This window comes from Rhamphochromis sp. 'chilingali' (genome assembly GCF_963969265.1).
Source record: "Rhamphochromis sp. 'chilingali' genome assembly, chromosome: 2".
Taxonomy (NCBI): Eukaryota; Metazoa; Chordata; class Actinopteri; order Cichliformes; family Cichlidae; genus Rhamphochromis; species Rhamphochromis sp. 'chilingali'.
Window position 1 is genome coordinate 40,513,405 of NC_137930.1, and position 17,994 is coordinate 40,531,398.

The window sequence follows — 17,994 nt, forward strand, 5'->3', positions numbered from 1 at the left end:
TTTAGCAGCTATAGCGAGGTAATCAGAGTCCTCTCACGCCATCGCTCCTACTCCTCCTCCTCCTCCTCACTCTCCTCGCACACCTTCCTGGCTCTGTACAAACAGATACCTGTCACGTATGAGGAATTGGACCGCTCCTTAACGGATTATTTACTTTTAATGGGCGGGGGGATGATGAGAAAAGCACTTAATATGTGCTCACACGAGGCGTGATGTATGGGGTCATCGTAACGCCGGCGGCACCGCCCCGGGCTGCTCGGCTGAAATAAATCTGGGAGGCTGCAAGGCTCCGCGCAGCTCTCAGACCTCAGGTCTGCGCTTCTCTCACAGAAGCACAGAAAGGCTGGACGTCAGGAGGGCAAGACGGAAATACTGGCTTCGCACGTGGTCATGGACGTCAGTTTGCATCAGGCTATGATGGAGGCAAAAAATAAAAAAAATTACAAATAATACACATCTGCAGGCTAAAATATGTCAGAGACAACGCAGAAATATACATGTTTACGGCCTGATTTGAAAACTGGTTGATAATTTCACCCTGCATGACACCTTATTATCTACTTGTTTAAATTTACTTTGGTAAATCATGTGAAGATTTTACATGCTGTCGGATACAAAAGCAATTCTCAAAGCACAAAATGTTTTAATCTTTCATAATTCTGGGGACGGTGGGTTCATAGCTCACCTGTTTAAATTGGCTGGAAGTTTGTATTGTTAGGGGCGTGGCCTCTTTCACACAGGACCGTAGCTGCTAACTGTCTGCTGGGCTAGCAAAGTACTAACAACCCGTCCAAGAAATCTGAGCTCCAGTTGGTGAGTGAAACTCTGAAAAAGCATTGCAGCACCCAAAACTGAAGCTTTAAAGTTTATATACATATATATGTGAGTGTGTATAATTCAACAAATTCTTGTTTTTCATGAAGAAATGCTTTTTTGTTTGTTGTGGTGTTGTCCCTCTATACCATAGGTGTCAAACTCTGGCCCGCGGGCCAAATTTGGCCTGCAGCCTACTTACATTTGGCCCGCGAAGCCATACCAAATTACTATCAGAGCTGGCCTACTGGTGTTATACAGCTAATATATATATTGTTTAGTATTAAGCTTTGCTTGTTCCATATTCAGTTTTTCAGCAAAACGTGTTTGAGTCCATAAGAAAAGATTCATTCTCATATCTGGAGGAATAAATATATTTCAATAAATTTTAATGTTAGCCCGCGACTTTGTTCCAGTTTTGAATTTTGGCCCACTGTGTATTTGAGTTTGACACCCCTGCTCTATACTGATCAAAAACACGTAACATGTAGTTTATGAAGCATACTTGTAAGGAGAGCAGTGTTAACATGTTAGCTAGCAGCTGAACGTCCTCCTGTGGATCATGTATTTAAATGTAATAATAAAGTAAAAACCAGCCGGGATATTAAATATGTATATGAAAGATCTTAGATGTGATTACAGCCACATTAGCGTGTGTTATAAAGCATTTATTTTGTGTGCATATTGATTTTACAGTTAGTTCCTGAGCTCCTCTGCTTCTTTCAATTGCTGAGCTGCTTCACGTCATAAATAATGGACGATCCGTTGCCGCTGTGCCGCACAGAGAAAGCAGCTCCGCGGAGTTAAATGATCTGAGGCAGGATGAAAAGCACACAATGAGCAAGAGGGAGGGTTAAATGGCCTCCCGAGCGTTTGCCGGTGGGTCGGGAACTTTGAAGCGTCTCCTCACAAACTCACCTTAAACTAGTGTCCTGCGGCAGCGGCCCCTGACCCGGCCCCACGCTCCTGACATGATTGCCTTTGTTCTGCGCAGAATATTTAAATGGCGCTCTAAAGCGGCAAGGAGCGTGTGGGTCGTAACGAGCTGCCGCTGCTAAAGCTGCAAGCGGTGCGGGGTCACAGCTCGCCGCTTAACAAAGAACAGCGGTGCCACAATGAGCCGCACCGCACATTCACTGCAATTTAGCTTGAGTAATAGATGGGGGTCACGCCGGGTCACTTTCAATTTCCACTTCAGGCAGGGAAAAATGAAAACAACTCATTTGCACATATCTGAATAATTCAGTCACTGAGAAGCGGGAGAGATGAAAATAGGAGGAAGAAGAAAGAGACAGTGTTGCACGTGGCGCGGTAATGATGGCCGGTCTCGTTGCCGCCGCCGTCGCCGAGCATAAAGGCTAATGATGAAACCGACGGAGGATATGAATCCAGATGTAAGAATAAAGCGGCCTCGCTCGGGAGGCTGCGCTGCCTCTGCTCAGCTTTTAAACTTATCATAAATGTATTAAGATTGCAGCGGGCCATGAAACAGCTGTAGACAATTAATCTTGTGCAAATCTTATCCGAGGAATTGGTTTCTGCAGAGTAACATCTGCTGCGAGGGGCGATTATTCATGGGCGCTGCCGCCGCCGTGCTTCTTTATGCATGGGGCACAATCATTGCCAATGAAGTAAAAATTTATAGTTTTCCCTGTTCAGTAAAAATAACATTCAGCAGCATTAAAACATCATCCATCAACATTGTCCGGGGGCCCGGGGCCATCCCAGGCAGCCAAATTAAAAAGTATTCATTTTGCAGAGAAGTTGCAGAGCGTGCCGGCTGATTTTTCCCCCCCGCTCTGCATCGCTGCTGCTGCTCGGAGGGAGATTGGAGACTTGGTGAGGTTGCCTTTTTTTCTGGTTGGTGGAAGAGGGGGAGATGAACCTCGTTCCCCCGGAGACGTGATCAGGAAGTGCGAGCCGTGATGGATGACAGTCGGTGTGGACGTGCCAAATATGAAGTTGGGATAAAAATGGAGCAGCGTTATTTTCTTTGAAGGTTGTTTCTGTGAGAAGTCACCATGTTCAGTGTCATCATCACATTTTCTGTGTATGAAATCAGTCAAACCTGAAAAACACTCCCTCACAGCCAGCCCACTTATTCTAGAAAGCAACTTTATTTAATGAAACAAGGGGAAACTATTATAAATATGTAAGGTACAGGTGCTCAGAGTATCAGAGAAGGAACAAATTTGGCTCTTTTTCTTTTAGTCCTCACATTGCAGAAATTCGTGGGTAAACCTTAAGGGCTCGTGTCAGCATGTGGGACGGGCAGCTGCTCGGAAATAAAAGTCTCCTCCTACCAACATTCAGAGACTAGTCCCCGTTTCTGTGCACCTCTATTAAATATCCTGAAATTATTGCATTATAAAAAAAATGTTTAAACACGTGGGGGGCAATGACTGATGTTTCATGTTTGTTTTCCTCTGTTTCTGTCCATGCTGGACTTTTTTAAGCTCACCTAACATAATTTGACCTCAGATGGCCTGAACCAGTAAAATCAGGGGATATGGTTTAAATAACAAAAATATATGAAAAAATTTAAATGTCTAAAAAAGGTTACAGGCGAGACACTAAAACGAACAGGGAGAAGATGGAGGTGGAACTGTAACTTCTAGAGGGAAGAAGCTTTTTATGACTTTATTTGGGGCAAAATCAAAAATGTTTAACTGTTTTAATCACATGTGATTAGTAATTCTGTGCACTCTGTTTTTATGACCACTGAAACTGATTAATGCTCCAGATGATTCCCTGGAGGTGCTGAGTGCAGAGACAGCTTCTAGAAGAGTTTTAAAATCTTAAAAACAAGCGAGATGTTCAGGCATTCAGTGTCTGAACGCCAACATATTCAGAGACCAATGAATATTTGACTGTTACAGGAAGGGGCGGGTCTGACTGTTAAACTGCTTACTCATTGGTTAATTACTAATAAGTGGCATGAATGAGATTTAAAATGTAGATTTTCATATGTATGACCTAAAATGAGTGATGACCTCAGCAGCGACATGTTTACAGAGGTCAGAAAGACCTTACCTGACTGACAGGTACAGACATTCTTCACAGTTTCTGTCCTTCTGCTTTTTTTAATGTTTGAGTCATTTTCATTTTTGTTTCCTTTCTTCTTTCCCCGTTTGGTTTCTGATCATTTTTTGGTGATTTCTGTTTGCCTTTTTGTTGCACTGGCACATGTTTCAGTTTGTTGGGTTTGTTTTTTGAGTGTTTGGTTTACTTTAGGGGGTTTGTGTAATTTTTTTGGTCAGTGCATTTTGTGTCTAACTTGCTTTTTTTTTGCACATTTTGGGAAGTCAGCAAATACACTGCCACGGAGTCTTCACGAGTCAGGTTCATTCAGAAACACGTGGAGTTGTATTTTTTCTGCTTATTGCTTAACCCCATGAAGCTTTTTACAGCTGACTGTAAATGCTGAATAAGGCAACTAAAATGGATTTTCATGTGTCAGTTGAAGGAACATCAAAAGTTGAATGATTTGCTTTGTGCTGCCTGTGGAGTAGATCTGAAGTGAGACGGTAAACCTGATGTAACACAGTATTTTAATGCCTAAAACTTTACAGAAAATGTCGATAATGACTGAGTGCAGCAGCAGTCATAGGACTGCTACTGTAATACGAATGGGCCGAATGCAGACTGATAGAGATCCTCTTCTTCATTCCCCAACTGTTGTAATCTCACAGATGGCAATATCATTTACAACAGAGGCTGCGAGCTGGAGCGGCGCCAGACGCTGTCTTAATTCGACTTTGATCATCTGTAACTCTGGCTGCCTGTCACTCGTTTGGGTTTTTAAACAAGGCAAAGCAAAAAATATTCAGGCAATCAATCCTTATAGATGTTTCCGGTAGTTATTTGGAAAAATAATTAAAGTTATTGATCAGTGGAGAGTAAAATGGGGGCGATTAAGGTCGAGTTACATGCAGAATTACCAGAGGACAAAAGATCCAGAAATGTTTGTCAGACTTGCTCATACAGGTGAAACAGAGCCACCTGAGGGGGGCGCTGCAGAGCTGATCATATAACAATACTTTAAAAGCGAAAACTAGAAAGAAATTAAATACATGACAGTTTTGACACACTTCACTAGTTTTTTCTACTTTTGTATTTGTATGATGTCATACAGAGCGAATAGCCCTAATTTGGTCACCCAAGGCACAGAAGCCCCACCCATTTACAGTTACCAGGGGCAGCCAGTCAGGAGAAAGTCAGTTTAAGAGGGAGGAGCTAAAACAGCTCATTTCAGGTTAGGATGAACTGAAAGTTTGCACTGAGATTCAGTATAAGATAAAGATCGATTATTTTGAACTGTGAATCCTTTAAAACTAGCCAGGAATTAAAATGCAGAGCTGAAGTCGACCCACGGTAAAGTAACCTATTTGAATCGACTTCCACAGAGAGGTATGAACCATGTGAACTTTTTCACTATCAGATAGTACCTGTAACTTTAGTGATTCACATGGTTAGTCAAGCAAAAAAAAGAGCTTTCTGTTAAATTAGAGAAGCAGTAATGTCATCAGTTCAAATAAAATATCCACAAGCAAACGAGGCCTAAAATGATCCAAACTATAGGAAAAAATCCCACAAAGAGACAAAATAAGAAAAAACTAAGAAGTTCCAAACACAGAAAACAATTACAGACACAAAGGGTCTTCAAAGGGACCGATGAGTAAAGGTAGACACTCCCCCCCCCCCCCCCCCCCCCCCAAAAAAAAAAACAAAAAACACACACACACAAAAAAGTGTAAAATGAGGGCAAAAGGATGCAAAAAAGCATCCTAAAGGTTCTACATCACTACAAAAACATGCACAGACCCAAAAGGTCTTAAAAATTACCCAAAGCATACAAATCAACTACAAAAATATGAAAAACATTAATTAAAAGGCTCAAAATCGTTAAAGAAAATTCCATTTTTAACATTTAAAAGGCCTACGAAAAGACACTAAATCACTCAAACAGAATCGAAAAGCCCTAATAATGACCAAAAGCAGAGAAATGGGGATGCAGAGAAACTAAATGATCATAAAGACATGCAAAATCTCTGAAATGTCCTCAGAGACTTAAAAATAAGCCAAAAACAAACCCAGTGACCTAAAATGATGGAAAAAATGACAGCATGATGGAGAACAGTTTTTTTAAAAAGACATACAGCATACATGGTGCAGGAGTGTGGTGTCTTCATCAGTGGAAATAAAGATGGCGGTTTGTAAGCAGGCAGTCAAAGTGGAAAAGGACTGAAACTGATCTGAAGCTGGACGTCCCCCTCCGTCTACCTGCCGTGGAGCCTGGCCTGTGTGGAACAGGCGGCCATGTTTAAACCTCGACATGTATTGTTGGACGTGACACGCTCAATTTATCATTAGTTGTGAGGGAAGAACGGATGAGTACACTTTCAATTTAGTTCCGCTGCTTTCTCCATTCATCACGCCGCTCTCATCATCCATCATCTCCACCGCCGCCATCCACGGCAAACACACGTTCATAAGTTTAATGCAATTAATCTTCATGCTAAGATAATTTCATATTAATGAACCACGGCATTTATTTGATTATTGCTTTGATGAAGTCGACGGGCCCAGCGTCGCCGCTGAGCGTGAAAGTGGGAAGATTTGAAGTGTTTCCTTTGTGTCGGCGCTCTGCGGAGGTTTATGTGCGTTTCCCAGCGAGCGCCTTCTGTCTTCATACAACAAGCCCTGAGAAATTGGAAAAGTTGCAGGAATAGATAGGAGGTGACCTGGAAACAAAAGCAATCAAGGATAGAGGGGGATGTGGGCTCCGCGGCGGCCGCCATCAGCCCGCGGTTCAGCCACACTGTCAATAAAAGAAGAAATACCTTTTGAGGCATGAGGCCGAGGGCAAAGAGGAGTCTGCAATTTCACACCTTCATGTACCCTGCCGGAGGACATTTTTCATGCGACTCCACCTCCTCACTCAGCGAGCGCCGTCAAAGCCTCACAGCAGATTGTACACATAACAAACACGGAGAAGGGGATTGGACGAGGAGGACGGCCGCCGTATCAACGCATGACGACATCATTATTTCCCAAACTAAATAAGCTGGAATTTAACCACAAATCAATCCACTTGAAGAACTTCAGACTCAATTGTAGCTCAATCACAGCAGCAAGAAAAAAATCGATTCTGACCAATTAATGCCTGTTTCATTAGAGTATGCAAATGAGAGGTGCCGTCAGAGGCTCGGTCTTACATTTCCCCCTAATGGACAACGCCGACACTCACAGGAAGCTGTCACGGTCTGCTCTCGGCCCACTTTCATTTTAATAATGACCACTCAGACACAACAACAACACAACAGCCACACAGAGGTACAGAAACAACCCAAAATGGCACTAAACCTGAGAAATTACTTCAAATGATGCAAAAGAACATTTTACAGAAACAACATGCAGTAAGGCCAAACATCTTTAAAGGGACTCTGTGTCCAAAAGAAGACACGAAATATAACCACGGACATAAAATATTTTCAACAGCGACACATCAGTAATTAGTGAACCCACAAAAACAACCACACAAATAAGACCCCATCATACTGAAAAATACAATTAACCCAGTCACACTCCTCCAGGTGTCCCTGTCACTGAGTGAAGGTGGAGGGGACCAGCATCACTGTGGACAACTCCAGAGGAGACATGTTCCTTCCCCACTAAATAGGCCACTCCACCTTCCCTGCAGGGCGATCCTTACAGCTAGTTCAGGGTGAGCCAACCCTGGCCTCGCCGGGGAAGTCCTAGTCTCACCAGATGATGTCCCTGATCCAGGTGAGGGTTCTGGGTTTTCTCACAGGATCAGTTTGGGAGACTCATCCAAGTTCAAACTGCCCTCATTAAAACATCATGGAGGGACTACGCGACTGATTTTTCTACATTGTATTTTTTTTTTTAAATTTGGTTTATTGACATGGTTTTTAATAGTTAAGCAACACATTTTTCATGTTTTGTCATGCTGTGAAATGTAGAAATACTACTGTGTGCAGTAATTTGAGTGTGTCCATATAAAATAAGCATAAATAACCCCAAAATGAAAATACTCATTACTGATGTGAGTAGCAGTAACTTTACCTCTGCTTATAATGATCTGTGCAGCAACTGTTTTTCATACCTAATGATGCTATGACGTACCAATAATATGTAAATAACTGTGTTATGAGTAGACTCTCCGTCTATGTACACTTTTACTTTTCTCATAGTTAACCTCAGAAAATGAAGTTGTCGTTTTATTTTCCACAGAAATCATGAGAATATTGTTCCCATGATTTCTTTTATACCATGTGAGGCTCTGATATCCCGACGTCCTTTCCCGGCTGCGTGTCGTACCGTATGTGTTAAAGTGGGGTCGGAGCGAGTCCGGCTTCAGGAATCGATCGGCCCCGGGAGCTGGACCGGACCTCGTCTGCATCACATCCATCAGAGCGGCGGCACAGAACAGATGGCAGAACGATGTATTTAAAGGCATTACACTCGAGCTAATGGCGAGCCTTAGAGGGAACAGTCATTTACCCCTGTGAGTGGTCACTTCCCAGCACAGCGTCATTTAAAATGATGTCCGCCGCCCGATACACTCTCTTGGATTCAATTTGGAAATGTATTCATATTTACTCAGCGTACCTGCATTGCATTTGTATGGATCAGTCGGGGTAAACGTAAAACTGAGCAAATTGAATCAACATATTGGGACGGGGCGTACATGGGGGCGTTAGCGAGCAGCCGGGGTCAGCGCGATGCCTTTTATGATGTCCCCCTGAAATCTATCTGAATCACATTAAATTGGATCTAAAGATGTGCAGACACATACATCACAGTAAATGGTGGTGGAGCAGCGCTCGCCAACAATCCCACCTCAACAATCGGGTTATGGGATCGGCTTTAGATCCTATTAATAATTCACAATCTTGTTAGGGGAGAACAAACATTTCTGTTCAGGCTATTCCAGCTGTGGGATTGTTATTCCAGGCGGTGGCGGCGGCCTCGGCGTGAGCACAGAGGCTGTGAAATGTAAGCCGTCCGTGTGTGGAAGAATAACTCCATGTTATTTCACAATCTCTGCTTTCTTTATTAAAGCGCCGTCACAGTAAACACATCGCCTGCCGGCTCCCTCTCAAGGCGAGGACCTCAGAGTCGGTTCTGAAGTACAGACGTGGCCTCACGTGACTCATTTAACCTCCGCTAACAGGTGACAAAATATTAACACGTGGAATACTGGAGTAAAGTAACCCGAATACTTCGAACTCGAGTCCATTTTGCAGTAACCTTTAAATCTTTTTTCTCCCAAAACGTCTTGTCATTTATGTTTGTAATTAAAAACATTTTTGTATTATTCCAAATAATAAAATAATTACATGGATCCTAAATATTCTGATTATTTTAATAAAGAAAGAAAAGGTAGACTGACCTCTCACCTCAGTGAGGACCTCATCCCAACCCTGCATTACATCATCTCTGATGTGGGCAAATATAAAAATAATCATAAAAAAGTTTGATGTTTGTTTAGTTTTCCCTCTGCCTTTTTCTTTCTTTTCATTTTACAAACTATTTTATATATATATATCTATATATATATCTATATATATATATATATATATATATATATATATATATATATATATATATATATATATATATATATATATATATATATATATATATATATATATATATATATATATATATATATATATACATATATATAGGTAGGTAGGTTGTAATATTGTAATAATGTTTACTTTCTTTACTATGTCGATCTCTGTTTAGATTCTTTTATTATTTTTCTTGTTACTGCAGAAGGGATTTGTTGAAAAATGTGGATTATTTATCTGTATGTGTGTGTGTGTGTGTGTGTGTGTGTGTGTGTGTGTGTGTGTGTGTGTGTGTGTGTGAGAGGTTTATGGTGTGTTGTGTGTAGACACACAGATGAAATATTTCTTCATCCATGTGAGAAATAAACAGTGAGCAAAAGTGTCAGTTTGGTTCAGATGTTTGTACAAAAGTTAAAATCAGACACAGCGATGATGATAAATCATCCTCATCTGTGTGATGAAGAGTTCAGTCCTGGCAGCTGATGATGATGATGATGAAGAGGAGGAGATGAGCAGCTGGATGGGTGATTGTGTTGTGTCATGCTGCCTCCTGCTGGTGGAGATGCTGTCCTGCACCCACAGTCTGATGTGGCATTCAGGTCTGTCCTGTAAAGTCTAAAATCAGATGACCGAGTTTTGCTGTGACTGATTGTTTATGATTGATCGTCTCTGCGGGTGTGTGTGGCACTGATGCTGTTCTGCCTGACGATGACCCTGCTGTACATCTTCTGCTGCTCTTCCTTATACGCGTCCTTCACCTTCCCTCGCTTTAGGCTTCCGTCCCTGAAATGGAGAAAAAAAAAATCAGGAAGGAAGTTTTCACTGAGAATCTCAATCTTGCAGTTTCTTCGAAATAGATTGAAAAACAGTAAAAGATGGTTTTCGACACAGAATTGATGCTGTCATGGATTATAAATATCATATAGTCATAACTTCGGGACTCAAACACAAAAAACTACTCATTAATTTATTATTTACAGCGCGTAATCATTTGCTTGTTAGTTTTATTGAGTCGTGCGGACACATCACTTTAAATGAGCCCTTTTCTCTGTGAGCTCGCTCGGCTGAGAGAAAATGGTCCCTGCTGCTGAGGTGAAATCCTTCAGCTCGCTGTATGTGAAAGCAGACGTCGCCACGACTGACACCTACAAACCGGGACGAACAAACTAAATCTAACGTTCAGTGTTTGATTCAGAACAAAGTTGTTATTTCATCATTTAAAAAAGTGTTTTCTATCTTTAAACTGTTGTAATGTAGATACAAACTTCAAGTGAGATGTACTTAACTGTACTGAGTAATCTGAGTACTCACCATGCCAGGTCAAGCAGTCCTCCCCGACAAGCAACGGCAGATTTCACTCTGTTGGCAAACTGGACTGCATCCTCTCCATCCTGAAAACACCCCGCGGTCATGTTAGCTGTGATCACATGACTCTCACAATCTGTGTGTGTGTGTGTGTGTGTGTGTGTGTGTGTGTGTGTGCGTGTGTGAGAGAGTGTGTTTATGCTTCGGTAACACTGCTTTTAAAAGCCCAAATGGCGAGCAGCACAGCATTTAACTCCTCGTCTTCATCTGCAGAGCTGTCATCACCATCATCACCCTCCATCAAAAGAGACGCTGGAGGGCGATGATGATGATGCTCAGGTGTTACAGTGTCACCTTCCTGACACAGTGAAGCAGATGCTGCCCCAATCAGGTCAGAGTGGGAATTACAGCATGGGCAGATCACTGAAAATCAAAGGAAAGCGCTCAAACCTTCAGACGTCAGGCCTTCAGGAAGTCCAGACTAACTCTGGATGAAACACAAAATAATTCATTGGGTTAACCCTCTGGGGTCAACAGACACTTTCTAAGGATAGTGCTCGTTATAACTTGCTGCTGAAAAACAAACAAAACAAGAAAAAAAACCTTTTCCTATTGGTGGAAAAATGTGATGTGCTCCTCGTCTTATAGTGGACAGAAACTATTTTTTGGAGTGGCACAAGTCATTTGTGTGGCATCTTATTGTGAGGGTTATAGAAAAAACGCCCGAGGCACTGGCTGCATTTTTAGGTAAATGGTTGTATATAACTTTGTTGTTTGCAACTCTTGTGCATAGGTTTCTAAACAGTACAATTTCTATGCGCTTTGCACTTTGTGTCTTTATTGTGTTTCTATTTGAGGCCTTTCAGTATTATTGTGTGTGTGTGCGTTTCTCATCAGTTAACAGTTAATGTTTGCTATATTAGTGTCAAATGATTTATGCTCAGACGTTTGGTGATGTAAACGTTGGTGGGAAGTTTGTTGGTCACAAGCAGAACGTCGGTCAGCTGATCTTTTCTACCTGTTGTTTCCTGTGAGGTCATGTGACGGGTGACCCCTGATGGATTAATCAGTATGTGTGTGAAAGGTTAAAGGCCAAAAATATAGTTTAATTTCCCCACTCGTACTTCAGATCCCTCACTGGGGTGTTTCTAGAGACGTTGACCTCCGAGGCGTACCTGTATGGTCATGGGTGGGAGGTACCACACATTGACGACGATGGCCCAACTGGTCATGGTGCGCAGCAGATAGCTGACCATGTTGTACTTGCTGCTGTTCCAGAAAGCATCACCCAAGCGAGGGTCGTACTGAGACACAAAGGGAGTGAAGGTGAGTCAGGTTCTCAAAGCTGATTGGCTCAGGTAAAACATTCTCTGGACTAATCGATCATCGTGCAGCTTTGCTACCTTGATGGCGACGGGATGGATCGTTCCTCCGATCTCAAAGCTGCCCTTCTTAAACATCATGACCGACGTGTTGTTGATACAAGTTCCTGTTACAGAGACACAAACAGACAATATACAGCCATCAAATCATGATTATCATTACCACCACCATCATCATCATCATCACCACCACCATCATGTGACGCTGACCTTCAGGAAATATAAGGATGGGAAGTTTGGTCTTTGCTGCTACGTGAGCTCTGAGCCTGCAGAGAGGAAGCACGCGTCAGTGAGTCATCAAACACATCTGCATCAACACTTTCACAAAACAGCTGTAATTACAGATGTTCCCATTCTCTCGCTGTTTGACTGTAATGTGGTCACAAACCCTGAGTGTGACCCTCGAGCTCGAGGCTGTGGTGAGCATTTAGTTCACAGGAAGTGACCCTGGACCAATTCAGCTGACTCATCAAAGCGTTACGCCACACGGCCGCAGCTCGCCGAGGAGACAGCAAGGTAAACATCAACAGCTGATGATCAACTGTTGATGTTTACCTTGCTGTCTCCTCGGCGAGCTGGACCAATTCAGCTGACTCATCAAAGCGTTACGCCACACGGCCGCAGCTCGCCGAGGAGACAGCAAGGTAAACATCAACAGTTGATCATCAGCAGCTCGGCAGAGGATGAAACACACGCACAAACATACACACAGGCTCCTGATCCACCGGCTCTGACAGGCAGAGCCACGCTGAACTACCTCCTGAGCCAACGGAACAAATTAAAGGTCACGGTGCTAAAAATGTGTGATCATACGGGCCGCACCCAGCTGTCACTGATGTCAGAGCATCTCCACCATCACGGTTTGGAGCAGAAATAAAAACGTCTGACTCTGTCTGGCAGGTGAAATCGTTTACAGTCAGCCTCACCTGCTGGTCACCGCGTGGCGGTCTTTCATCTCCGACCTCTCAAACCAAACATGAGGGCACGACCTCACCATCGACCTCTGGATGACCCCCATCAGACCTCCATGAATCTGCCCCACCTGAGGACAACATAGCATCAAGACAACAGAACACACACACATGTACAAACACACAAAGGCACGCCGACACACACACATAAACACACACCCACGCACGCATGACACTTACCATGGCATAGCAGCCGTCATTGGCCAGGATCACCACATCGATGGGCGTGGTGTGATTAGCCACGCAGATCCCTCCTTTCTGAGGTCGGTTCTCTCTGCAGAAAGAAACACGTGTTCAGATCGACAGGAAGTGCTCGACAGGAAGCACTTGACAGGAAGCGATGAAGTGGACTGACTTGTTGTGGTAGCGGATGGTGGCCGACAGCGCCCGGGCACAGATCCTGTAGCAGGTCAGGTGGACAACTTCGCTCAGCCAGTACTTCACACTGAAACAGATGCACATGCTGAGTCTGTGCCTCGCCGAGGCAGTCACCAAAGCTGTGAACCGTGGAAGCGCCATACCTGTTCTCAGGCAGAAATCCAACTAGAGTCGTTCCAATCACAAGCCACGAGAGGCCGATGATGGCCAGAGTAATCCTGCAGAGACATGAGGAGGAGAAGGTGAAAATCCCCCTGATCAGAACTGTCTCACTTTTATTCACTGAGAAGGCCTCAGAGAGAAAGTAGCTCTGTCACCTGGTTTCTGAATGATGGGTGTAACCATACAAACTGCACATGTACAGACTGCACTGCGGTGATGATGGTTTGGAGATAATTACAGCTAACTGCTCATCTATTATCTGTTTTCTCACCAGTGATGTGTTACAGTGAGCAGCACTTCCTGTTTATTAGTTAAAAGCAGAAGATGTAAGCACTGGAGTGACCTGAGAGCACTGAAACGTGCCTCTGGCTGAATTGCTTCACCGCTGTGAGAGCTGCTGTTCCTGTTGCAAAGGCCAATGATGCTGAAATCAGTGCCTCCCCGGGTAGGTGAGAGGTCGAGCTGTGACACACTGACCTGAGAGGGAAGAGGACACAATAGCGCACGAACACGCCGATGCCCCAGAAGATGGTGAGGCGGAGGCTGATGTAGCGGAAGTTCTGGTTGGTGCGGGTCAGGAGGTTCCAGGAGGCCAGCTCCTCAGAGGAGAAGCGCTGGGTCACCTGGTCGTCCACGATGCTCTCCAGGCCCTTCTTGCAGAAATACAAGGCGTCACTCAGAGCAAACTCACCGCCTTCCAGAGACCGAGAACGCCGCAACTGCTCCATCTCCTCCTCCATCGAGCCCTCCGCTCGCTCGATGATCCCTGAGTCATCAGAGAGTTTCAGAAAGAGTTCAGCAGGACCAGAGTTTAACAAAGACACAGTGGAGACGAGAGAGGAAGGAACAAAGAACAGCACCGCGTTTAGTCTCACTGTCTTTATTTGAGCATATATCATGTATTTTCATATGTTTTATCAAACTCCTCCTGTCTCTGTGATTTTCTTTTAAAAGCCTGTGTGACTGTCTTGATGCATGATCAATCATCCAGGTAAGCAAATCTCAATCGTTGATTCTGTTCATCTGGATTCTTCAGTGGGAGAAACATTTCATCATCATCCAAGTGATTTCTTCAGTCTCAGCTGACTCCAGGTTTCCAACCTTTGAACAGAACCTGACTGCAGGTTTCCCCAATCTTATAAACAGTACATGTGCATACTAACTGAAACTAGCACCACTGGTGAAAAATGGGCTGTGAGGTCAGTTCCTTAATCTTAACCATTGCAGCCATTCCCCAACTCTCTGTAAATGCTACTCATGGTCATAACAATGATCATGAAACTGACCTCACATTGTTCGTCAGTGGGCTGGTTTCAGGCAAATTTACTGTTTACAAGATTGGGGAAACCTGCAGTCAGCTGAGACTGAAGAAGTCACTTGGATGATGATGAAACGTTTCTCCTACTGAAAACATCAACTCTTTGAGAACCAGTGTGATTGTTTCTGTGTCGCTATGTGTTTTCATCTGTTTTGGGGGTCATTTTGTTCTCTGTGTGGTGGTTTTGTGTCTCTCTGTAGTTGTTTAGAGTCTCATATTTTTTGTTGTTGTCATGTTTGTGTGTCTTCCTGTTTCCATGTCTTTGTCCTTGAATTAACCCAGAGGGACCTGAATGACCTTTTTTTTAAACGTTGGTCACTTTCCTGTCCTTAAGGACGTTTGACTCTGTGTGAAAGGTTCTTGTATTTATTTCTATTTTTTTTTCTGATCTTGTGCCTCAGAAAAAGTTTGCAGTAAATCTGTGAGGCCTACAGGCTGTTAAGGGTTAAACCTCTGACACAGCAGCAAAGCAGCAGTACCTGTGTTTGTTATTAACGTGTGTGTTAGTGTGTGTGTCTGAGTTTCTCAGGCTTCTGTTTGACCAGCGTTATGTAAGCAGCTGTTGCATCATCATCCTGAGACGAGCCATGTGCTTCTCTCCCTGACCTACAGCCCAACATCAGATGCTGCAGCTGACCAATAGGAAGCCCCCACCCTCGGGGCACAGCGTCACGTGATCTGTGCTCGCAGCCCAAACATCCAAACAGGAACAGGAGCTGAAACTCCAAGCAGCAGCACAGAGGAATCTCTTTCTGCTTTTAAAGTCTTGTGCGCCACATCAGAACGGAACAAAAGTTTGATCAGTCATGAGATCAACGGGATTATTGGTTTATTTAATAAATACAGTTTCAATTTGACCAAATGTGATCATTTAACATAGCGATTCACTGTTTAAAGCCTTAAAAATCTAATTTTAGTTTTTTCAAATATTATTCTAATGTTATTAGAAATTATTTATTGTAAAAACATTATTATTTCTGATTTTTATTATGACACGGATTATGACAATATCCAACGGCTTTGTACCTCATTTATTATAAATATATGTACATATATATTATGTATATATACATATATATTATAGTTTCTTTATTTAAAGTGTCTTTTTAAAATTAGATTTATATAATTATATAAAAATGTTATTATAAAACATATATACATGACATATACATAATTTTATTTTGATGTTTTTTATTCCCTGTTTAAAATATTTTTCCTGTTTTTATTATATTTGTTATTGAGGACGATGAGTTTTTATCTGACAGCTTTTGCTGTCCGGTAGTTTTTACATAAATGTGAATAATCAAACTTCTCTGATGATGTATTTCTACGTCTGATCATTAGTCATTATTTATTGATTAACTGACACACTGAATGTTTTCTGCTGTGATGCGAGCAGACTCACCATTGGGCAGCGGTGCGGGTACGCTGGGCTGCTCCTCGCGTCCTCTCTGGATTCGTATCGTGGCCCACTGCAATGTTATTAGGACAGATGACCTCTGACCCCACTCTGCCGCTGCTGCTCATTGCACAACTTTACACACATGTTGACCATAGACATGAATTCCTCTGAGGACAGCTTACCTCAAGGAGTTTAACCAGGATCTGGATGTAGACGCTGGTGACACCCAGAGAGAGGCCGAACATGGCGGGCAGCGTGATGAAGAACACGACTACAAATATCCACAGCTGGAAAACAGCCACGGCCACGGTCCACAGGTCCTCCATTGCTGACAGCTTGCAGGTCACCTCATCATCTGCAAACAGGAGGTTAAAGGAGGCGTTCCCATCATGTTCCCCTGAGGACGAACCAAAAACGCTCTGACCTGCTCCCCATCACCTCCACCACAGTCAGCATGCCATCCTTCTCCCCAATATACTTTCATTCTTTGACTTTCCAGAACAGAAGTAAATGATCATTGAATAGGAACAGCTTTATTCATTTCTATGCTGATGACAGTTGTTTACTAATCAGCTCCTTCTGCCAACAAAATTCTGTCTAATCTACTTACAGGATCTTCTTCTAAACATTTTAAGCTCCAGATTCTAAAAAGTTTTTAAAACTATTATTTCAAGCAAAAACGTCAAAGAAAAATAACATAACATATAATACATAACAACTTTAAGGTACTTATGCTCAAGTATTTCTGCTTTTTTATTATTCTATAATACTCCAAACCTTTTCAGTTATGACTGTAGATTTATTTTGGGAGTTTTTATGATTATCATCTTTCTTTCTGACCTGCTTTTAACTAAATGTGCTAAATGTGCTCATGTATTGTGTATATGTATAAAACAAAGTCTTATACAAATGAAAGAACATTTTAATTCATATTACAGCTGTTGCTGAATTGAAGTTATAATAATAGAAATATTTTAGGTTTCTGTTTGTTTGTTTTTTACCAACAAAACATCAAATATTTGATTGAATATAGGTTAAAAATGTGAATTTCATATTTGTCTGCTTTTAAATGAGAGGAAGGTGAAGAGTTTTGACTATTGCGTGAGAAAGACAAATAAGGCATTTCATTATATCACAGGCTGTTTAAAAACCAAGTGCACATATTTAACTAATGCATAATTAATACATATATGTTTACAGCCCTTTTAAAACACATATAACCCTTTAAAACTTGTAATTTAATGTAATATAAAAACAACAAATTTTAATTGACATAAAAATTTATAATGAGAAAATGACCATTTTGAACTCAGAATGAAATCAGTTGTTAACTACAGGTTCATATACTGACTATAAAACAGTCACTCACAGCAGTAAATGAAGTAGTTTTAAAACTTTAGCAGAACAATCAGTTTAGCTGTTAAAACAACAACAACAACAACAACAACAACAACAAACATTCAAAACTATGATTATTAAACAGCCTGCGGTGACTCTGGAAGTTTAACTCTTACCTGTAATCGAGTATTTGTACGTTTCAAATCCAAAGTACCGTTACAGGAGTGAATTACTTGAGCTATTGTTCGGATAAAGGAAGTTAGACCCGGTAGTCCGACTATCTAAACTGAACTAACCCGGGTTACCGGGACAGGACCCCCAC

The 17,994-nt window shown here is 42.3% G+C and overlaps 1 protein-coding gene across 1 annotated transcript; it reads right to left on the reverse strand.

Annotated features, from left to right (window-relative positions):
* Positions 1–9,666: 9,666 nt before the first annotated feature.
* gpat3 (glycerol-3-phosphate acyltransferase 3) lies at positions 9,667–17,988 on the reverse strand. Its single transcript, XM_080876143.1, has 13 exons — positions 17,849–17,988; positions 16,517–16,689; positions 16,338–16,404; positions 14,092–14,380; positions 13,596–13,670; positions 13,430–13,519; positions 13,255–13,348; positions 13,030–13,145; positions 12,314–12,369; positions 12,125–12,210; positions 11,897–12,025; positions 10,728–10,807; positions 9,667–10,199 (listed from the first exon to the last, which is right to left on the reverse strand). Exons 2-13 carry the CDS (start codon positions 16,658–16,660, stop codon positions 10,070–10,072), a joined length of 1,356 nt encoding a protein of 451 aa, XP_080732269.1. The 5' UTR covers positions 16,661–16,689; positions 17,849–17,988; the 3' UTR covers positions 9,667–10,069.
* Between the last annotated feature and the right edge of the window lie 6 nt (positions 17,989–17,994).

Bases quoted from the DNA above. Each gene is read 5' to 3' on its own strand.
- gpat3 (XM_080876143.1), bottom strand. From the start codon at position 16,660: ATGGAGGACCTGTGGACCGTGGCCGTGGCTGTTTTCCAGCTGTGGATA. The intron at 16,405-16,516 runs GTAAGCTGTCCT...ATAACATTGCAG, and splicing joins TCCTGGTTAAACTCCTTGAG to TGGGCCACGATACGAATCCA. The intron at 10,200-10,727 runs GTGAGTACTCAG...TCTCCATTTCAG, and splicing joins GGACTGCTTGACCTGGCATG to GGACGGAAGCCTAAAGCGAG.